General features: G+C 38.8%; 1 protein-coding gene across 1 annotated transcript in view; it reads right to left on the bottom strand.

Annotated features, from left to right (window-relative positions):
- Positions 1–18,597, bottom strand: part of SYN2 (synapsin II) — a 164,318-nt gene extending 145,721 nt beyond the window's left edge. Inside the window, exon 1 of the mRNA XM_039886761.1 lies at positions 18,088–18,597. Coding sequence (XP_039742695.1) covers positions 18,088–18,473 — 386 coding nt within the window. The 5' untranslated portion in view covers positions 18,474–18,597. The remainder of the gene's footprint in view (positions 1–18,087) is intronic.
- Positions 18,598–24,130: the final 5,533 nt, after the last annotated feature.

Raw genomic sequence — 24,130 nt, 5'->3', positions numbered from 1 at the left:
AAGGAAGGAAGGAAGGAAGGAAGGAAGGAAGGAAGGAAGGAAGGAAGGAAGGAAGGAAGGAAGGAAGGACATCTCACTGACAAACTGCAATTTCCTTGTGACGGACTGGTTTGGATTCAAGCAGATCTAGGATAGATTCTTGATGGCAATTATGAGCTACCTAACTAAAACTGTGAGTCTCAGTTTTCTGGCCTATAAAAATAATACAGTAACACTGATCTCACACTTTATGTATTATTTAATTAAATGAGAAAATGTAAGTAAAAGCACTTAGGCAGTACCTGGTATGCAGCATTCAATAATGAGTAGTCCCTTTCTCTTCTATATTAGGTATATCCCTCTCTGTTCGAGTTTCTTATAACATGAAAGCCTTTGATATTTAAAATACTGCAGTACTGAGTTACTACATAACTCATTATGAAGATTTATATCCCTCCCAAAAGCCGTATGTTGAAGCCCTAATCCCCTAATTTGTAATGGAATACAAATGAGTAATGAAAAAGAATGAAATAATGCCCCATACAAGAAAACAGATGAATCTCATGAACATACTGTCAAACAAAAGAAGCCAGACTCAAAAGGGTTTATACTGAAGAGTCTATTGAATAAAGCTCAAAACCCAGGCAAAATAAATATGTGATAAAGGAAGTAAAAATAGTGGTTACCTGTTTGGAGCAGTGAAGTAATGGCTGAAAAGAGCATTATAGAAGCTTAGCAGGTACTGGTTATGTTGTATATTTGTGCCCTTTTTTATGTTTATTATTTGTGCACTTTTATACTTCAAATTTTTTTTTAAGTTTATAAACAAAACAAAACAAACCTCTGGGAGAGAGAATGGATTGAATGTCATAAAGTCCCAGAGCTCCTTTGGCCTAGGACAACACTCTCTGACATCCTTGTATCCATTCTTTCTTCTCCACTTCCATGGTCCTATTACAAGCCTCCAGTATCTCATAGCTGGACAATCAAAACACGCTCCTAAACTGGTCTCCAGGCCTGCACAAGTTCTCCTTCCTCACCATTTCCTACATTGTTTTCAGATAAAACTTCCTAAGCAAAGCACTGATTGAGTCATCCTCTGCTCCAAAATCTTAACTACTCACTACTAACTACAGGTTAAGGAAAATTCTCTGAGCTTTCCGTTCAAGGTTCTCTATATTGGATCCCAATCTACTTACTATTCTAGGATCAATTTATGATTCCTTCTAATCTTAACTCACTGTTTCAATCAATTCACTTCCTACCTCTGCACATGACTCACGCTTTGTCACACTCATACTGTTTTGTCTCCCTCTTTTTGCTGTGCTTCATTCTCCTCTAGGAAAAGGACCTGGGCAGAAAGAAGCTAATAACTTACTAAAGTGATAAAAAGCTTAACAAAGTCTATTTACTCCCCAAAGCTACATCATCCATTCTTTCTCACTATTTCCTTGGGAGGGAAATAATACTTTAGAAATTTCAAGTTCATCTTCAAATGATAAAGATTAGCTGCATAATGAAGAATAAATCTAGTTCCTGGAAAAAAAAATAAAAGTAATTTCATCTCTCTGTTCTTTGGTTTCTACATGATGGTGATGATAATAATGATTTTTTTGTATTTGCATAGCACTGGAAAATTTACAAAGCACTTTCATAACCTACTTAATTTCAACAAAGTCTCACAATAACCATAGACAGTAGGCATTTTCATCCACATTTACATGCAAGTATACCAAGGCTCAGAGGATCAGTAAGATTACTTTCCAGCTCTCATATTCCTGAGTTTCTCTGCAATAGATGAGGTTTACTTCTGACAAATTCCTAGTAATCTTCTGAGCATCCCCCTTACCCCATCTCTACTGCACCACCACTAGGTGTCTATTCTATATTCCATCCCTACAAAGTGTTGCTCTCATATTGTGGTTATAATCTCCAGTATGTTACCTGAGACCACCATACTCATCTTCATATAGGTATTAAAAAATTCCTAAAGTCCTCCAAGATTAGAAAGTCTTTAAGATCCAAAGAGTGAATCTTAAACAGTGAAATTTTAGGCAATATGAAAAGACATGAGACTATTTGGAGAAGAAGACCATTTATGGTCCCTATTCTTCAACAATTTTTGAGGCCTACTGTTAGCCAGGCTGCTAAATGCTGAGGCAAAGAATAAAACATGGCCCTTGCCCTGAAGTAACCCACAGTCTAGGGCAGACCCCATAGGTGTCAGTCCAACACGAAGTACTGACTTTAGCTCAAAGAACCTGGTTCTTGACCCCACAATCACAGAAGTTTTTTTTTTGCCAAGTTGGAGCAAATCCCCAAGAAGACATTCTAGCCACTGTCATTCATTCCTCCTCACTGACAATGAATGTCTCATTCAAAATCATACCACAAAGTAAGCAAACCAAGTAAACTGCCAAAGGCAAGATAATTATTTCATATAACAGATTTATAAACAAACATCATGGAAATCATTCACCCTTACCTATACTCACAAAAGTACATGTTAAAATACTCAAATTCTGCTTTTATACCTATTATACTAACACTTTAAAAGATAATAATACTGTGTGCTGAAAAGTGAAGTAAAAATGGTTGATAAACTTCAAACTGGAAAAACCTTCTATAGGAAGCAGTATAGCAATATCTACCAAAAGCTACATATATCAACATAACCTTTAGTCAACTAGTTCTTTTTCTGAAAATTGAGAATGCCTATGGTCTTAATATGTAATAATGATAAAAACTAGAAGTCAACAGTTCTCTAATAAAATATAATTGAATAAATCATGGTACAACAGTTATGAAAAAATATATAACTATTAAGACTGGGTAATAATATGTAAAAGTTATTTATAAGTAGAAAAAAACAAAATATGAAATTATAGCTAGACAATCACCACAATTATGCAAAAATGTTTGCATATGAACAAATATTGGAAGAAAATATGGGAAAATGTGAAAGCAGATGCTCTATTGCTATGATGAAATTATAAAAGAAACATATTCTATTTAAAATTTATTTTAATCATGTTGATATAACAATAAATCACACTATTATATTGCTTGTTTAATTGCCCATGTTCCCAACAAAACTATAAGCTTTGTGAAGACAGGACAAAGTCTCTTGTTCTCATTATTATAGCACCAGTTCCTACTGAACAACTAATGAAAGAATGAACGGAACACATGGGAAACCTCAGAATAAATAAATACCCCAAGAAGGGGAGGGGAAGTGAACCAATAAAAATAAACAAAAGGCTGATCTCTATATGCCTATTTCCAAGCTCTAACTAGGGATAAACCAAATCAACCCATTAAAATGTCTCTGGGAAGTCTTTCTTCCCAGAAGGCCACTGCCTAGATCTCTGCTTCAAAAGAATCTGGAGAAAAGCAGAGGGTCCTGGAAAGTGGGCAGAGCAGAATACTCCCAGGATTTGGGGGGAACATACAAAGTCAGAAAGGACAGGAGCTTCATATCCTTTCCCTACCCCCAACTCCACTGCCTTTTGACTCCCAGAACCTTCCATATAACTACAACTGGAACTAAGGGAAGTATGAAGTATAGCAAGAGAGACTGGCTAAATGGGAAAAAAAAAAGAGGGGAGAAAAAAATAGGTCAGCAGCGAACAGTGTTCTTAGTAGGCACTTAAGTCTGACACTAAGCTCTGGTTAAGAAATAAATTTCCAGGTTCAAAGAAAATAAGAAGCTTTAAAGGAATTGAGCTCTGGTGCGAAAATTCCCTTTCCTGACAACAAAAACAGAAAGGGAAAGGAGACAACCTTTATGTTATTTTTCAACCAACCTACGCAACACCTGTCACAGACCATATAGGCTCTTTCCAGCTTAAGCAATTTTTTTATCCATCCTTGGTCCTTTTAGGCAAAAGCACATAATTGACTAATGCAGAGCTTGGAAAGGAGTTTAGCTGCATGGAGAAAAGGGGCACTGAGTAAGGATAAAAGGGTAGAAAGAGAAGAATCTATATTTTAGATGCAGCTCTACATATGTCATGTTGTAACTTTAAGCAAATCATAATCTCTGTGAGCCTCGGTTTTCCTAATTTCCTGTTTCCTAATCAAAACAGGAAATTATACCAATTTACCTACAAAGTTAAGGTGCAAATCAAATGAGATGATACATGCAAATCAAAGTATATAATAAATTATAAAGTTTTATTTAGATATATGACCTTATTACAGAATCACACATGCTACAATTTCCAGGGTCAAAGTTAAGTTGAGTGTATTTTTCAAGCAAATCTGACTGCATAAGTCATCTGGAGGTTACAGGACATCAGTCTCATCCTACTTTGCTAAATCATTAAAAGAGTAGACTTTTCGTGTAGGCAAGTGGCAATAAAGAATGTTTCTCCTTTTTCCCCAATCTTAGTGCTGAAATTCCACTATTCATTACTTGGGGTTGAAGCAGTTGTTCTATTTTCCACCTCCTTCTATGAAAACACAAAAACCTGAAAAGGGATTACCAATAACCACTAACAATTCATAGTTGAGCTAAGATTAACTCAGCCTGCTGAAAAATAAAATCTAGAAAACAGGGATGCCAACAAAAATTTGGCCTACAATTCCCAAGAACCTCCTGATTTCAAGTTTTCAATCTCATTGTCTTCAACCATCAAAATTTCTTCCAACTTCCCACATTTCAGTATCTAAAAATCTCTCAGACTATTTATTGCATTGAAAAATAAGACCTCACTTTCCAATTTTGTTTCAGAAAATATGTTCACCTCTGGAATGAATTCTGGGTCATGGGACATACGTCCATAGACACAGAATGAAAAGTGTAAGTGGGCAGAGCAGGCACAGAAAAGTAAAAACACAAAATTCAACACTTCCATAGTTTTGACTAGAACTAAAAGCCCTGATTACTAGGCAAAAACTATTTTCTCCATAGCTTCCTACTTCTAATAACCACAAAAACTGCCCATGGCAACACTTAAGAGGAAATTAAGTAGGGAATTCTTCCTCATATCTACTCAAGGCCACCTGTTGCTTCAGTTTCCATTTAAACCTGTTGTGTGTGTGTTATGGTTTGCAGTCGGATCTCACACCAATCCTATGAGGAAAGTAGAGCAGGTATTATTACTCCAATTTAAGGATGAGGAAATCGAGATTCAAAGAAAAGCAACTTGCAATGACCTGAATTAAATCCAGATCTTCTGACTACAAAATCTCCTATGCTTTCCAGAACATCATAATGCCTCTTGAAGTCTTTTGGCTCCATTCTCTCCAGAGGAGATAAATACCAGTCCCAACCAACCTTCTTGTCACCATCTTCCATTGCACTGTTCCCTGGCTTTTTGTGTTAGCAGTTTCTGACACAAGGTAGCACTAAAGGGAGCTCATTATGCTAAATACCCTTGGTTTGTTAAATGGCTAGGAAAACTGATATTTTGCCCACATGACACAAGTTTCCAACTAAACTGGCTAGCTCCAAGTCACACGCAACTCAGTCTAGGAAGCCCACAAGATCCAAAGTCAAAGACCTGAGTTCTAGTCCTGACTCTTATCATTGCCCTGGTTATGTGAGCTTGGGTAAACATCCTAACTTCCCTGGATCTTAATTCCTTCATATGTAAAATGAGAATAACATTAATTATTGCCCCACAAATACTTCTGTGTGGAGGATTAAACGAGACAACGGATGTGATAGTGCTCAAAGTATAAAGTTTCTACAAATAAGCCATTATAAAAACATCTTCCCCAGAGACTATTTCAAAACACTAGTTATCAGAGTTTTCTAAACTAAGTACAACAATCTACTCCAACCAAAATGAAGAAATATTCATCTAGATTTGTCTTATTTTTCAAAATTATTTTTAGTGTCATGGAAATCTGTCTACAGTTTTACTTGACTTGAAGGCTCCTATAAATATTCACATGGTAAACTGTCTTAAAGCTGCTATGAAAATCTGCTTGTCGTAGTAGAACATTTATTGAACATCTCTCATGTGCCAGTTACCATGTTAGCCATTTTCAGAGTTTATTTCAATGGATTCTCATAAGAATACTTTGGGAGATATTTTATCTCTTTATTATAGGTAAAGAAACTGAGGTTATGAGAAAGCAAAAAATTGCCCAAGATCAAACATGTGTCTGTGTCATTGAGGAAAGGACACATCAAGGTGTTTAGTGGCAAGAAGAAATTGGAAACTGTTATCTAGTGATTACCAAGCATGTGGTTAAGACATGAAATCAGAGTTGGATTACCTGGGTTCAAATCCTGGATTCACTTTAAACTATAGTTTCCTTATTTATAAAATCAGTTTAATAATAGTAATGTTTTATAACATAGTAATTGGGTTAATACATCTACTTAGAATAGTGCCTGCCTATCGAATAGTACAACTAATACATTAGCATCATTTTTCCCACCTTGCTTATCCAAACTTCTCTTCCTTTCTTCTCTGCCCTAAAACTATACACTAATTAGCCTAAATCTCCTCTACACACATCTTACTCATTGCTGTTGTTACGCTTTTGCTCTTTCTCTTCCTTTTAACTAAAATGCCTCTCTTCTTCCTTACTCAGCCTTCAAAGCCTAGCTCAGATCTACTCCTTCTATGACACATTTGACTTCTGCAGCCCACAGTTATTTTTTCCTTCTCTGAACAATCCAACTTGATTTCTAAGGGCCTCTGAAGATAAGGTGACTAGCCCAAATCCCTAATTTTTTAAATAGAAATTGAGACTTAAAGAGTTAAATTGCCTATGGTGACACAAATAATTAGCAGAGACTTGAATAGGGATATTTTAAATGCTTGCATGCTCTTTCTGCTATACTATCCTAATTTTACTCCCTTGAGATTCTGTACACTTTCTCAAAACTAAAAGCATATATTCTATAATTACTTATCTGATTCCTAGTATTCCACTACTTTTATAGCCTTTGTGGCAATTAACACACTAGAGTTAGTAGCTATTTGCTGATTGATTAGCAAATTGATCTTGCATTGGTGCCCTTCTGCCCAACGAATAAAATGTTAGTGAACACAGGACTCTACAGAACTTAAAATCTCACCATCAGCCATTCATCAGAGGGTGACAGGGACTGAAGAGGGAAATATATCCATATGTATCCCTAGAGTCATACCACAGGGTCCAAAAAGAAAAAGACTCACTCTATATCACCGGAACCTAGAAGAATAAAAGAACATGGTCTTCAACTGTATTATCATTAGTATTAAAATTATGACCTTCCAAGATTTAAATTTACAACAGAGAAAGGGGACCTCGATTTCCTCCCACAAAGCCCAAGCTGCTTTGTATAGGATTAAATAAGGCTAAAGTTATTATATAAAGTTTTCAAGTCCCCAGAACAGCAAAACTATTAAGATGTATATATCCTGGAAAGGGATTGTAGCAGTGCTTAAAAGGACTGGAATTGAAGAATGGTCCTTAAAGAAAAGGAAGAAAAGAAAAAACACCCTAAAATTTGAGAAAGGCTCAAGTAAACAAAGACATCTTAGTGCCTATGCTAAGAAAGGGGAAGAAGTGGAGAGCATGATAGCTGTTCTCCAGAAAGAAAGAGCATGCATAGGGTATTTATGCACATCAGAAAAGGGTGAATGAGAGAGGCAGAGCAGGTACATCATCAGCCCCGTTTAAGAGAGGGTGTAGAATACTCTAACCTAGTACCAATAATACTTTTATAGCACTTTATAGTTTACAAAAAAGATTTTAATACATACTAGTTCTTATCGACTAGTTACTTTAGTTAAAGCAGCTACTGTTTGTTTATTTTTACAGGGACCTGAAGAGTTGCTTTGCTCATCATTTGCATTTTCATAATTTTTTTCATAAGTCACTAATTGGTCCAACAAATAATTACTGAAAACCTTCTTTACTATACCAAATGCTGGGGATACTGAAATTAAAGTTATAGTCATTGCCCTTAAGGGGATCTCATTGTTCGAATGTGGGGAAATGAGAAAAACATATAAGACAATGAGTTAACTGTTATGAGAGGTAAGCAAGTCTTTATGCTTTATAACACAAATTGAAAGAATTTAAGAAAGGATTAAGTCTAGTCTTCACTCTAGAAGAGTCAACAACTCAACTGGGTCTTAAAGCGTATGCAGAATTGTCCAGGCAAAGACACAGGAGAAGAAAAGCTTTTCAGGTAACAGGAACGGTATAAATAAGGATGCAGGGGCATGGCACATTCGGTTCAATCTAAGTACTTTATCAGGGTTATATCAAAGTGGGTAGAGAATCAAAGAAAGGTAAGAATGAAGAGGTAAGCAGAGTCAGATCATGAAGAGATTACTGTGTACTTTCTTTCAACATTTTTCAGTCATAATACTGTTTTAGTTCTCCACAATTATGCTTTAGTTAAATTAAAGGAATGTTTTCACTACAGAGAAAGAAACAAGCAGCTTGAGTTGCTCAAGATTGAAGTTACACACTGAAAGAAAAGTGCTCTGGATATGGTGAGAAAGAATTAACTTCAGAAAAATGGGCTCCCTGAGAGCCAAACATTAATATAGGTGAGGTAAGACAAACTTGGTCCTCAGTTTTATTCCATTTCCTTTGTTCTGCTCAAAGGTGCCACGGACCTGATAATACTTTCCAGTATTGTGGGCTGCTATGGCTTTCATTCAGAACTAAACCTCAAAAGATTTATGATTTGAACTGGTTGAAAAATAGTAATTAAGTTAATTGTATTTCATAGAGTATAAGAGCCAAAGTATTCTAAAGTTCATTATACTTATAGTGAATAAGCATGACTTCCAACATAATAACACATACCTCAAACCCTACAATACGTCTCTCTGCCATTGTTCTCTTCTATCCCTTTTCTCATTCTCTGGATCTCCCTCTCCTTAACTCAATTTGGCAAAGATTTATTAACCTCAAACTATGTATCAAACACTCTGCTGGATGCTAAGGATACAAAAAAAAATGAGTAAAACCCTAAGCCTGTCCTCAAAGAACTCACTATCACATAAATAGATCATTGTGCTGGGTCTAGTAATAAAAATATCCACCGGCTGACAGAGGGCATGAAGCAGGCACAGATACCCAATATAATCTAGGGGGTAAGAGAAGGATTTCTGGAAAAGGAAATATTCAACTCAGTTTCAAAAGATGAATGAGTTTAGTCAAGAAGAAGAAGGGAAGAGGAGGTGAGGCAATTGCAGTAGGAGTAAACAGCATAAACAAAGACAAGAAGGAAGAATGCCACAATGTGTGTACAAACTTCAAATAGTTCAGTATTGCTGAAAATTGAAGTTTAGGGATGATAATAGAAGGTTGGAGAAATAAGCAGGGATCGAATCATGGCGGGGCCATGAACTTTAACTATAGGACATGGAAAGACACTAAAAAGCTTTAAGCAAAGGAGTGCAAAGGTCAAGTTTGCATTTTACATAGTTCATGCAAGCTATTAAGTGGAAATCATGGTGAGATCTGCAGAAGTTCTAGGTGAAAGTGAAAGAGAATTTGAAATAGGTGACCACTGCTATCGCCAATTGAAAGAATAAGAGAAGAACTGGAATAGAAAGGAAAGATAAGGAAGTCAATACTGAAACAAATGACCTGGAGTTACCTTTAACCATCCAGATGGAGATGTCCAGGAGACAAATGCACATATGTCTAAAGATCAGAACAAAGTTCTAGGCTAAAGGTAAAGATATGAGAACTGATTGCATTTCAGAGGTAATTGACTTTTTGAGAGTGTATGGACCAGGAAGAAGGTGTAGAGTGAAAAAAGTGGGCAGAAAATGGGGCCCTGAAGAACATTTACATTTAATGAGGTAGGCAAAGGAAAAGAACAAGAAGAGCAAGAAGAAACTTTAAAAGAACAGATATGAAGAGAACAAAGAATGCAGAAGCCAAGGTATTTCCAGATGGAAGAAAACAGTGTCTAACCCATCAGTGAAGGTATAGACTGACACCTTCTTTTGGATTTAGCACATTAGGTTACCTAGCAAGACGAATTTCAGTATAATGAAGAAGACAGAAGCCCAATTTCAGTGCAGGAGAAAAATATGGGATAAGGAAGTAGCAACAAGATAAAGATTTTCTTTCATGTCTGAACGAATGGTTATGAAGGTGAGGAAGAGTTTTTACTTGTTTCTTCATTTACAGGAGGAGCAACTAGTAGAAGCAACCAGTATTAAATGAGAGTATGAACAGAAGGAACAAGAGATAAAATTTTGAGCAAGGTCATGGAGAAGGCAGGAGGGGATGGGTCTTCCTTAAACAATATTCAGTACCCACATCCTCTGAAAATGGAATAAAGAAAATGAGTGTTGAGGCAAGAGAGAGAAGCAGAATACGATCAAAGGCAACTGTGTAATAATAGCAGAGAATCCTGAAAGTCAAGTATGTGTTCAGTCAAACATATAATCCAGACTAAGCAAAAATTTGAAAGTATAGCAAAAAGATAAGCTGGGGCCAGATTGTGAATGAGCCTAATGAGCAACTGTACGTTACAGAAGAAATTAACTTCATAAGGTCTGTGAATGCTTTTGTTTTGTTTAGGAATACTCTGAAAGCATATGAAAGATGAACTGGATAGGGGAAAAGAACATAGGTACAACTTTTAAAAGCAAGTATATATCTCTCTTCCTTAATTTTCCTCTGTAACCACCCTTCCTTAGTTAGTCACAAGCGAAACTGAGGTAGCGCTATTTTAGAATTCATTTCATTTATTAACTAAAATATTTTTGTGGTCCTGTCCCTAATTGTTAAATATAGCTGAGTCAAATTGGTAATGCTTCTCTCTTTAAAAAATAAAATAAAATAACAACAAAAAAAACCTAAATTACATTGCCTTTTAAAAAATTCAAAAGCAAGCCTTCAATGATTTTGTCCTTGAGACTGTGGTCTTCAATTAAAATACGCAAAAGCAGAAATATTTCCTATCATTGAAGTGTGCAAAACAGACAATCACCCATACAATAAAATTTGGGGAATTCAAAAAAAGGGACCAAGTTAGGTTGGGTACCTACATTTGGAAACAGGGAAGGATGCAACGATCACTAGTATGGCGCTTTAACCTTTACAAAGTACTTTTTCAGAAAATTGAATTTTATTCAATTTTCACAACAATGCTATGAGATATTATCCCTATTTTACTGATAAGGAAACTAACTTTTGTCTGTGTTACTCCAGTGTCTAGCAGGTCCCCAATGAAAATTTGTTGAATGGGGTGAGGTGGAGGTCTCTGAGAGGTTATGCATAAGATATGGTCCTCTGGAGCCAGATCTCAACCCTAGGTCTTTTGACCCCCAATTTTATATGTCTATATTGTTTCATGCTGAAAGAGGAGAAAAGGGTAGGATGACTGAATATAATCATAATCTGCTTTACAATGTTATGTGAACTGATTAAAATATAAGAAATACCTGCTGTCAAGGAATACCGAGGCCAATATATTTCCTATCTTTAGTCATGCTGTATGAGCATCCTTAAAGTTCGAGTATCTCTGGTACTTGCTCACTTTATTCTCTTCATAAGTCACTTGCCTTGTTCTATACTAATTCCTCCTGCTGCACTGAAGTAGTGTCTGCAGGACAGAAAAGCCTTCTATATCATCTTCTCTCTAAAGTTATGTACAGCCTTCTTATACTCAATTTCATATGTGGGAAATTAAAACAAAGTATGACAATGCCACCCAATAAGCATGCAGTAGGTCTCACTCACAAGATTTAGATGTGTACACATGGTGTGCATGCCATTAAACACGCAAAAAACAGGATGCAACTCTCCACCCCTAAGTCCATCGCATTTAACCATGTTCTTACTCTTTGGAATGGATATCATCCAGAAAAAGCTATGTGTATATAAAATCTTTGTAAATTGAATAATTTCTAAAGCAGTGGGGCACTCACTATTTAAATAAGTCATATGGTAAATCCTTTTGCAAAAGAAACCTTTTTTATAAGAAAAAATTATCTCATAACTTTCTACTGGCAAATTTATCTTTTTGTTTGTTTGTTTTAGGAATCTCTCAATCTGGGTTCAGAGCCTGACAATTCATCTTCATAGCTATATAATCTTGGGCAAGTGACTACTTTTATGAGTCTGTTTATTCATCTATGAAATGGATATTCTATCTACTGCTCAGAATCATTGTGAAGATAAAATAAGACAATGGGTATGAATATGTTGTGTAAATTGTAAAGCACAGTGCACATGGCAGGGATCAAAAAATAAATGCTGTTAGCATCTATACACAAAAGTTCTTAGATCTATCAGGCAAAGAGGAATTCAACGACAAATCTCCAATTCCATCACCGAGGAGAAAACACACAGCAGGCATTATAGGATTGTCCTCTTTTTTCAGAATACCACATGGTAGCAATACTGTTAAGAAGGTGGTACTGAATGGAGAGTACTAAAAGATGAGCTTCTCATTCAAGGACAAGTTTACTCATTTAATAACTTATGCCTCTTTTTCCAAAGATTAACAAGCATTACCACATAGAATAAATTAAAGAGCTAAAGTTTCTAAAAGAAAATGGCACAAAAACTGTAACATGGAAATAACACAGTTCTGTAAAGGAAGTTAGAGAATCTGTTTCAATCATCGCATTTGAAATTTTAAAGAATCAAAACCCAAAGAAACAAAATAGTTTACCTAAGAATACACAGTGGCACATTTTTAATGGTACAAACATGTCAACATCTTCATTCCTCAGAACAGATCACCTCTGTGTTCCCATAACACCTTATGTATACTAATTATCATACTATATCATAATCTTATTTAAATGTCTATCCTCTCCCCTACTGGACTCGAAGATCCCAGAAGACAAGGCCTATGTCCAACTTATCCTTGTATCCCCAGCACCTGGCTTGTGCTAAATGCTCAACTGCACTGAATCATATCCCAGAGAAACTGTTTGGTAAATATGAAGGGAAGGTATGCAATTCTGGGAAACTTCCTATTAGGACTCCATTACTTTTTGCTTACCAAGATATTGGAAAGGCTAATGCTACAACAGTTCTGAACTTGGGTACAGAAAGATAAGCAATCTTAGGTAGACAGGGATATGAAGGTAAAAAATAGGTCCCTGAAAGGAAGGTCGTCATTGTAGCTTAGTCCTATTAACTTTATCATATTGCTAGATTTCGATGACTAGCTCTCTAAGAGTCTCCTTCGACCATTTTACAATGACCTTTGCTGAAATATTAATAACACAAATAAGACAGTGAAATTGCTGGTGTAAATACAGTGTGATGTGCTCCTACAGTTCTTTTTTAAACACTAACAACTCCACGATGAATCTTTAAGAGAAGCAGATACAAACAGTATTTTTAAGGGGAAAAAAAGGGAATAATTTAAGTAACCTACTCAAAGAGTGACTTAAAAGTTGAAAGAAGCTTGAGTTGGAGTCAGAAGATGTGCGTTCTAGTCTCCATTCTCTGACTAACTCTTTGACCTTAGACGAATCATTTCATTTTTCTGGGCTAGATGATAACTCAGGCTCCTTCAAGTTAAAATACTAAAAATATAAGATCAAAAGTCCCTATCAGACCTTGAGAGAATCAGAGATGGAGAAAGATAAAAGTTAGGAAAGTAGAAAGATAGTAAAATAAAGAGGTACTGCAATACTGTGGTATAGTGGGGAAAAAAGCTTAGTAGAGAAACTGAAGTTCTACATTCCAGTCTGGTCCTGCCCTCAACTAGCTGAGTAACCTTGGAAAAGTCACCATTCTTCTTTAAATCAAGATTTCCCCCATTTATAATGTAACCCAGATAATCTTCCAGATCCTACAACCTAGAATTCTAAGCTATAGGATACTGCTGGTATGAACAATGAAATTCTATGGAATTGTTGTATTAGAAACAGAACATGTAAATAAAATAGTTACTGGAGAGGAGCCTCAGGCCTCACTTGAGCTTTCCCTCCAAATTCCAACTCGAATATTTTTCTAGAGCCACTCATAAGCACTCATCCAGACCACTATACTTTGAATTCCTCTGTTCTTAAAATATGCCAAAAGACTGACCAGAAAAGAAGAGAAACAGGTGCTGCCTAGATAATGCATCAATCCAGTCTCTTCGTTGTCTCCCTCTTTTCTGTCACTATAGTTTCCTTACAGTGGGTAACTTTAGTGACAGAAAAGAGGGATTGAACCAAACCTATCTCTTTTGGATTGAACCAAACCTATCTCTTTTGATTCAAATTCTTCAAGGCTCAGTTCAAATCTCATTACTTCCATGAAGCATTCCTTTCCCACTCTAGCCCACATCCATCTCTCACTCTTTTAAATTTCTATAGTACTACATTGCTGTGGTAGAGATTAAACAATATGTCTAAAGAGCTTAGTAAAACATCTGGCATATAGTAGTTGCTCAATAAATGATAGCAGTTGGTGGTGTTACCAGATCTTTAGCACTAATCAGATACCCTTTAGTTCAAGGCATCTTAAATTTAATGTGCATGTGAATCACTTAGAGACCTTATTCAAATGCAAATCATTATTCAGTAGGCATGAGGTGTGACCTGATAATCTTGTAGTTCAAAAAGCTCCTGATTGATGACAGTGCTGTTGATTCAAGAACCAAACTTTGAATACAAGGGGTAGTTTTTAGTAACCTTTTAAAACATGTTATCGTCTTATCTACCCAAATGGACAGAGAGATCTTAGAAAACAGATACAATGACTCATTTTTCTTAGCACATATACTCTAATACAGAGAAAGTACCCAATAAACATCTATGGACTTGTCATTTGCAGTGCCTAGATAATCTAGATAATCTTTAGAATGTCTACGCTGCACTGATTTTAAATCAAACACTGAGACGCGCTAGGATAAAAAAAATTTACTTGGTCACTGGGATTGGAAATCACTGGAAAAATTCAAGGGGAGATCTGAGAGAAAACTTACCTCTTCACCAGCGAGAATGTAATACACAAGAAAAAACAATATATAGAAATGGATACTTGTTCCTTATTTAAGCACATAGATCATTTATTAAAGTGCAGTCTTAACTGTACTTCAAATTTGTGTAAATCTTAAAAGAAGAAGCATTTTCAGGATATATATACATATACATCTTTATATAATTAGTGGTTTGTATATATATAAACCACTAATAATAATTACTAATAAGATATATAATGAGCTTGATTTCACTTTTTTAGTGAAACACACATTTTTCAATGATCCTTTAATGTGCAATTAATCTAAAGATCTCAGCAACCAATGAAAACACATTTCAAGCAAAAGAGAGAAACACCTTCAATTTTCACATCAACTTGGTCAGTGGTAAATTCCCCAAATTTCATTGACCACAATTACACTGACAGAAATTCAAAGGAATCTGCTGTGTATTAAGGCTACTCAGAGAGGCTGCCTATTTTAAGCCCTTCTTTTAAATCTCCAATTATTTAAATGCTTGTTAAAATTCTCTTTATTTTAGCATTCTAGAATTCAGACAGGACCAATATTCTTAAATTCTACTGACAGGCTACACTCTGGGTTCCTATTCAAGCACCAGAAAGATAATAGTCGATATATAACAACACCTGCTCACTGAATACTATCTAGGTAGCTTAAATTGTGAGCCAAACTTACTAAAATCAGCCTTTAGAGCAAAAAGCACCTTTTAAGTCACTGTGCTTGTCATAAACAGGCACCTGCTCCTTAACTCAGAGATCTTTCAATAAAACCATTCAATATTTAACCAAGACGTTTTTAACAAATTTAGACACTTTAGAAAACAAACTACAATTCTGAGAATTGCTATTAAGCACAGAAACACAGAATTGCTGTCAAAAATCAGAAAACAGTTGGGAGTAAGCCCATAGGTAAGCGGCTTCTATTACTTCCATCAGATCTAGTCTCCAGGGCAAGGCAAATTCCCTATTTCATGCCAGGCAGTTTTCCTAGAGAATAATAGTATCCAAGGAAAGTTTAAAATCTCAAGCCACTGAAGCAGTTAGAACTAAACACAAATCTACAGCAGTCTCATCATACCCATACAAATGAGTATCTTCCTAACTGCAGGTACCTAACTAGTAATTAGACCCAAAACAAATTCCTTCAACTGGATAGATCAGGACAAGGTGCAAGAGGATGGGATTCTTGCATAGAAAAATGAAGCGCCTATGTCATTCCCATTTCTCCTCTTCTTTTTCTAGCCTCTCTTCAAGACTCATATTTTGTGAAGCTTTCTCCAATAACTTCGGCCTTCACTAATCACTCCATTTACTGAATGCCTGAAACACTAGTCTAAACTAAGAATTCTAAATTCCTTTTTGTTAATTGTTTCATGTTTCCATTTTGTCTCCCAAATTTGAGTGTGAATTCTCTGTAAGGCCCCTACACTGTCTAGCCCCTAGAGGGAGCCTATTATTAATATTGCTAATAACATAATAATAATAACGAGGCAATATAACAGTGCAGCGACAATAGTGGAGTCAAGTGGGCCTAAGTTCAAATCTTGGTTCTTGCTGGCTGAATGACTGTGAACACATTGCTTACTTTTGCTAAGCCTTAGTTTGTGGTGAGAACTCAATGAGATATGTATTACACCACTTAGTACAGGGTTTGGCATATAACGGATGCTCAATAAAGCTTAGTTTACCTTCTCTTCCCACTAATAAGCACTTGTTGATTTAAACTGAATTAGCATAACTATCCTAGGGAGCTACCAATGACACCACCATTTATACTCTTATGCTTTCCCCATTACACTCTTACTTGTGACTTTTTTTTTCCTAACAAAGATTCCTTCAGATTTTCTATTCCACTGTCTTGAGAAAAAGCCAACTTACACAAGTCACCCAAATGACTATTCAGAATGGTCGTATTAGGGGCCAGCAGGAGGACATCTCCACACCTGCATTTCACTTCCATCACACCCACGCTAGCCAGCACTCCCTCCCTCCGGGTTTCCCAGTGAGAAAATGATAGGGAAAGAAAAGCAGTGAAGCAACCAAAAGAGAAAATGGAGACAGACAGCTCTGCAGTCCCTCTGTGCCTCATTGAGAGGAAACATTCAGGTCCAGTCTCCAACCTCAACTCCTGTGAGAAAGAAAAACAAACAAACAAAAACAACCCTTCCCATATTCCAGAAGAAAAAGCAACCCATATTCCTGGCCTCTTCATTTCTTCAGACCTTTCAACAGTCACTTGCATCATCATCACCCACCCCAGCAATCCCCTAGGTCAACTTTCTGCTATATAAAATAGAATCTCTTTTAATTGACTTATTTTAAATGGATCCCATTCCTGCTTTTACCAGCTAGAGGTAACATTTTCCCCCAGCCTTCACTCTTCTAAGTTGGAATATCCCTTAATAATAATTATTAGTTTTAGAGTTCCCTGTCTACTGCATTAAGGCCGATCTCTTTTTATTTATGGCCCTCTAAATGATCCAGAATATTTTGCCCTGCTCATCATCTTTCCAGCCAGAAAAAAAAAGCCATCATCACTTCCACTCCCCACAAACATACCAAAAGAACAAAATTTTAAAAATCCACAAATCCCCATCCTGCTGCACAAAATACAAGAATTTTATTATTCTTAAACGTTCTTCAGCCGTGATGCACGGGAACAAACCCATGTACACCTGGGCTCCCACATCTGTGATTTTCGGCTCCCTTTTTCAACATCTGTGATGTCAATATTGATATCGGCCTCCATCGGGTAAGGTGAAAAAATACTCTTCTCACCCTCTCCCCGCAAAATTCCCATTTCGTTTCCAAATTCACTCGTGCCTCATAAAGTCGAACCTTTAAATGTCCCTTTGGCGATCCAGGACCATTTTTCACATTAGCTTTTCTGTGCCTAGACTGAAAAGTCTGTCCCCTCCGTCTTCCCTCAAAAACAAACTCTATTTCTTAAGACTCTTCCCTGTTGCATAAAGTAGCTCCTTTTATGTGTCTTGAAGGATTTCAGACTGAGGAAATCCTTTACCTCAGGATTCACCTTTCCAGGTCCATCAATGCCCCGACTCGTTCCCGCAAACACCCCCCATCCCCCATCTCCTCGCAGCCGGACCCCGCAGACCCTTCTTTTTAATGGGTCTCGTTGGCGCCCTGAAGCCATCTGCTCCACAACCCTCAGCTGCCCCGGCAGGCCACAGAAGCCCCGAGCGGTGGCGGCGGCCGGGCACCTACCAGTCGGTGTGCGGCTCGTCGACGACGAGCAGAACCTTGGCCTTCCTGGCAGCGGCGGGCGCGGGCGCTGGCGCATCCACCAGGCCAGCCGAGGCGGCCGTCTGCTTCACGGCTTGGGACAGCGAGCTGAAGAAGCTGCTGCCCACCGACGGCGCCGAGGCCGCCTGCGGCGCGGGCTGCGGCGCGGACGCCGGGGCTGGCGGCGGCCTCCGCTCGGGGCCCGGCGAGGCGGCCGGGGGCGCCGACGAGGCCGAGGCAGCGCCTGAGCCGGGGGGCGGCGGCGGCGGCTGCTGGGGCTCCGGCCGCTGCAGGTCGGTCATGTAACCATTGGGCAGGTTGGCGATGAAGCTGCTGTCCGACAGCCGGCGCCGCAGGAAGTTCATCATCTGGCTTGAGGGACTGGGGGCGCGCTGGGCGGCGGGGCCGGGCGGCGCGAGGGGCAAGACTGAGGGGGCGACTGAGGCGGCTGACAGTGGGTCCGCAGCGCGCGAGCCCAGCAGACAGCCGCGGCGGACTGGGCCGGGCGGGCCGGGCTGTGCGAAGCTCAGCGCTAGAGAGCGGGAGGGTCAGGGGGCGGGGCCACCGATCGCTCCGCCCCGCGCCGCAGAGCCGGCACCGCCCCCGACTCGCCGCCTGCGCACCCGGCACCTAGCAGCGCGCCTTCCGAGTCTGCGGTCTTGGAGCAGGGGAGAGGCAGGCCTCCTGCAACCTGTGCGTGACTCTGTGGGGAGGGTGTGGGAGCCAGTCCTGCTCACCAAGAATAGGGGAAAGGGAGCCGAAAGCTTCTACCGCCTTTTGATTGGGGAGAAAAGAGCCATGTCCTACCCGAGATGGAGATGCTGAAATTGTCCTCAGTCTCTTAGGGTGGAGAAAAGGTGTTAACCTCCCTGCTCTGAGTTGGGAAAGGACCATTCTTCTATCCCGCGACATGCACGCTGTTGTGAGAAAGAAAAGTACCACCTCCTTTCCCAAAGCTGGGAACTGTCTAATCTCCCACCCCCCCAAGTTTCAAGCCCACTAACACACACACACACACACACACCCTGTGTTGAGATGGAGAAAAAGACTACCCCACCTCCTTCCCTTAACTTGCTGGGGAAGAGGCATTTCCCCTAATTTACAGGTGATGGAGGCAAGTCTTAGTGGGGAAGCAAAGGGTCATCTCCTCCACTTTGGGGAAGAGAGGGTAAACATCCTCTCCACGCGATCCTGGAAGGATGTGTGGGACACATTTTTTGCGCCTGCACTTTAGGATGGCTCACCTAAGAGCATTTACTTCTCTTACCCTCCTCATTGACCAGAGAGAGGAAACTATACGTAAGGCTGGAGACACACGCACACCCTGGACTCCCAAATGAGATATCTAAGGCTCCCCTACACTTTCTGTGTTCATCTCACTGACAAGAATTGGTGCATCCTTTGTAGTACCAAGAAGGCCATCTCTTCAAGATCTTTCTTTCTGTTTTTTTCCAGTTCATTCATTGGCCAAATATGTCTGGATCTCCGTGAAGACTTCTCTGATTACCACCTTCTCATGTGTGACCTCTGAACTTTTCTTTTCACTTCTCATGAGAAATAATTAATCCCTATAGTGTACGAGAACAGGACACAGAAGATATACCGTACATTCAGACCACTTGGGTGATATTTGACCTTGGGCAAATTAGTCCTCTGGGCCTCTTTCCTCTAGCTGATAAAAGGAAATAATTTTCAAAGTTGTTACACAGAGTAATAAGATCATGTATGTAAAGCACCTAGAACACAGTAAGTATTCTAGTAGTGGTGGCTGGATTCTTATTTGAACTAGTTCTCAGTATTTACTGGAAAGAATGGAATCAATGAGCAACTTACACTAATATCAGCAGGCAGTTCTTGCTTCCTACATCTTAGCCGGCCTCAACTTAGGGGCTGGAGATGCATAATCCAGCTCTGGGCCAGAGACCCAGTGACATCCAAGAGATCTCCAGCCAACTATAATAATACAATAGCCTTCTCATCTAACATGTGCCAAGCAGTGGTAAGAATTTGATAGTCTAGTGTGAATGAGAAATGGCCTCTGTCTATGGGAAGTTTGCAATCTGTGTGGTCTAGATTGGGGAAGATAGACACAAACAACTAACCACAATAAGATGTGAGAAATGCTATAATACAGTTGGGCAAGGTGGTTTAGGAGCAGCGAGGAGTGCGAGATTCATTCTGCCTGTGAGGCTTAGGGATGGCTTTTCCGATGAGACAGTGGCAAGAGTTTACCAGCAGAGAAGTGAGGCAGCACTGAGGCAGAGAAAGCCTGGAGGAATGCTATTTGATGACTCCTCCAAGAAGCCTTCCACCAATCTCCCAGGACTAAGTATTTCATCGCTTATGCATGGTTTTGACATAGCCCCTTAATAAATTACGAGAAAACATTCTGGTGACTAGAATGTAAGCATTCCAAGGTAGGATTGTTTCTTAGTCATTTTTGGACCCCAACACCAAGCACAGTGCCTGACAAACAGTAAGATCTCAGCTGTTTGAGAATCAAACTATACTCTTACCCAGCTCAGTTCTTGGATCTGTTGGAAAATAAAACTTATAAGTTAATAATAACTTAGGGAAATAAATTTAATGTATTGCCTTTCCTAGAAATATTTTTTAGAGAATCAGAGGAATCTCTTCTAAAGGCATGAATCTCTAATGATGGGATTTCAGACACTGTATCACTTCAATTTTTTTTCAGATGGTTGGGTTATCTTTTTTTAAATTTAAGTAATTCTCTTAAACCATTAAGCTTATAGTGTGTGTATGATATTTAAAAATTAACCAGTTACCAAACATGTTTTGAAGTATCTAATACGTGCAAGGCATTATTCTGGGCACTGATTGATAAAGGAAATTCAAGGATGAACAAAACTCAAGTCTGCCCTTAAGAAGACAACTCATACACATGTGAACACATAACTAGCAATACTAGAGCAGTTTATGAATGGAGCAGGCAGTGAGTGTCAGAGGAGCTAGAGGAAGAGGAGATCTCTAGGGTAGGAGATTTCACAGGGGAGATAGAGCCCAGGCCTTGTGAAATGGGTGGAATTTAGATAAACAGAACAAGATGGAGAAGGCAACCAAGATAGAGGAGATAGCAAGATCAAAGTTGGGGAAGTTGCACTGGATAAGATAGAAGAATATATAGATCTAGTCCTTGAAGGCAAAGACCTTCCCTGTATTATCACTATATTCCTTGAGCCTTAGAATAGCACGTGGCATGTAGCATGCACCCAAATATTTGTAAGAGAGGCTCCAAGAGGCTGTACTTTTGTATATGTTTATGTATTAGTCTATCCAGCTTTTCTTGTAGATGGCAAGTACCTCAAGGTGAGGAATTCTGTCTTCTCTCAGAATGATCTATAGAGCCTAATGTAACATCCAATGCACAATGTGTCCCAATCTTGCGTGCTAGATCAAAATGTTCCCAGAGAACTATTTGGCTATAAAGTCCTTTATTAGTACAATGGAAGGCCATAAGCTCATTAAATAATATTTATCAAATATTCCATTAATTTATTAAGTTATTATCTGGTAGGTTTTAATAAGAATATTACTCATGGAAGAACAAAGTATTTTCTTATAATTGGGCATGGTGGTCATTAATCAATTGTACATGACCTGAAGATTTTCATTACCCGACACAGCTGTGAATCACATCTGCTTAAACCGATATCCTCCATGTTCCACTGAGTTTTTGCCAAGAAGAGTCTTTGTGGCATGCAAAGACACTTTATTACAAAAGGGCTTGGGTTTTTAATGAGCAGTAATGAAAAATCTTTTTCTTATCCTTACTCATGGATCTAGGTTCTAGGTGTAGGGAGAATATAGCACCATTAGTCTATCTTATGTCTTGCCTTTTCTGTGGAATTGAAGGGGGAAAGGATTTGGAAATGCTACAAAATATAAAATCCTGGTGCAGTTAGGGCCTTTTCTGCCTGTCTCCCTTGGAGACCAACCAGCCATTCTCCATCTCCAGGTGGAAGGCATTTCTCCAAGAGCAATCAGTGGAGGGGTCTCCCCCACCTTTTTTAATGATTCAGGGACCAACTAAGCCAACTATCAGGATCTCAAAGGTCTCTTCCAGTTCTAGAAGCCCAGGATTCTTTGAGGTCCTTCCTTGTATAATTTTTATCTTCTCGCTGAATTGAAAACACAAGTAAACATCTGGCAATTACAGATGAAAGAATCGTGTTAAAATCAAAACCAATTTAAATGCTTTATAGTTTCTCTCTTTTCTCTCCTCCCTTAAGCAGCAATGCAGCAAAAAAGCTCACAGGGAAAAAGGCTGGATACAAGACTGAGGACTAATTAAGTATCTTCTACAGGCAGAGCTCAAATACAAAGCTTAAAGGAAAACCTGGCACACGGAACCACCTGGCAAAACACCTATTGACTGGGTGTCTTCCCAAACAAGGAAGTTTGCTGAAACATGCCACTCTTGGCCCTCGCTCACTTTTCAGGATCAGGGACCCCATTCGGACCCACTTGTCCTAAAGAGAAGTAGAAAGAGTTTGTGATTCAGAAACTGGGTTCTAGTCCCACCTCCAACACTAATTTCTATGCAATTTTCAACAAGTTGCTGAGCATTCTGGACCCCTTATGTTAACAGGGAGGGATAGGTCTGCCTTGGGCCTCTCATGAGGTAATATGGGAACACTGTGTAAATGACAAAGCTTTATCGTTATTTCCTTTCAGATATCTTACCTGTCATTTGGAGAACGCAGTTGAATCGAGAGTTCATCATGTCCATTCAAGTAGGCCTTCTTGACGAATAGCCCTGTGAATGCCATTCTCCTCCACCTCTGTATAGAGGACAGCTATAGCTCCAACTTTGAATTCTCCAGAGGTGGCCATGTCAGCTGGGTTAGTTTGCTATAATTAGAAATCACACAAATATAAGTTCAATTTCTAAATCTGCCTCATTGTAGCTGTTCAACTTTCAACAAATCACTTTCAGCCTCGGTTCTCTCATCTGTAAAAGAATCTGATAATTATCATAATGATCTTGAAGGACTATTTTGAGGACTTAATAAGATCAAGTATATGAGTGTATTGTATAATCTGTAAAGCACTATGCAAATGTTAGCTGTTAATATTTTTGACACCAAGGGAATCACAGAATTTACCAGTACCACAACTAAAATTCAAAAAGGACTCCCCCACACATTCTTATCTCAATGATACACATCCAGAAGAATTCATGGAAGGCATGAGGTTGACCCTCTGCAGCTACTCCCAGTCTTAGTCATACCTGCTAAAATAAATGTGACAACCACTTCAATTAATGGCTTTTACCTTGCTAGGTGACCTTGAACAAGGCACTTAACTGCTCTCTCCAGGCTTCCATTTCCTAACCTGGAAAATGAAAGAGAGGGAGCTAAGTTGGGTGATCCCCAAGGTCTTGTGTTGTGAGATTCTCTGAGTAAAGCCCCATGAGGGAAATAAGCACCTGATGTCACCAGGGTAAGCCAGGGAACACAGGAGCCAAGTCTGGGAAGCAAACACTCTGCACTGACAGATGATTTTAGGAAAGGAGAAAGAAGCAAGAGCTTCCAGGAGAAACACAGGGGACATGAATTTTAATTCCAAGTCTTTCCCTGACTTAAGGAAGTCAGAGATGGTCCCTTGCCAAGTCTCCATTTCTCTGACTGTATTGGGGACACAATAATAACTGCAACTGATTAGATCTTGACTACATGCCAGAAACTGCCCATGTGTTATCTCATTTAATCTCCCACAAGGGAGGCGTTAAATATCTCTTTTTCCAATGAAGCAATTAGACTTCAGAGAGGTTACACCAACTAACACGAGATTTTAGAACTAGAAAGTTGCAGAGCTAAAAGGTGCTGGTTGCCTGCAAAGACCATGAGATTCCCCATTAGGATATACTGACAGACCTCTCTAAAATGTGCCATCCATCAGCAGCTTGCCTAATAAACACATTCATTAGAAACCACAGAAGAAATAATATGCCCTCCTGGACTCTCCTCAGCATCCTTGCCATCTCCCTTTGCCCAAAATC

Source organism: Pteropus medius, unplaced genomic scaffold (assembly GCF_902729225.1).
Source record: "Pteropus medius unplaced genomic scaffold, Ma_sr-lr_union100, whole genome shotgun sequence".
Taxonomy (NCBI): Eukaryota; Metazoa; Chordata; class Mammalia; order Chiroptera; family Pteropodidae; genus Pteropus; species Pteropus medius.
This window is presented reverse-complemented; position numbering and strand designations above follow the sequence as displayed.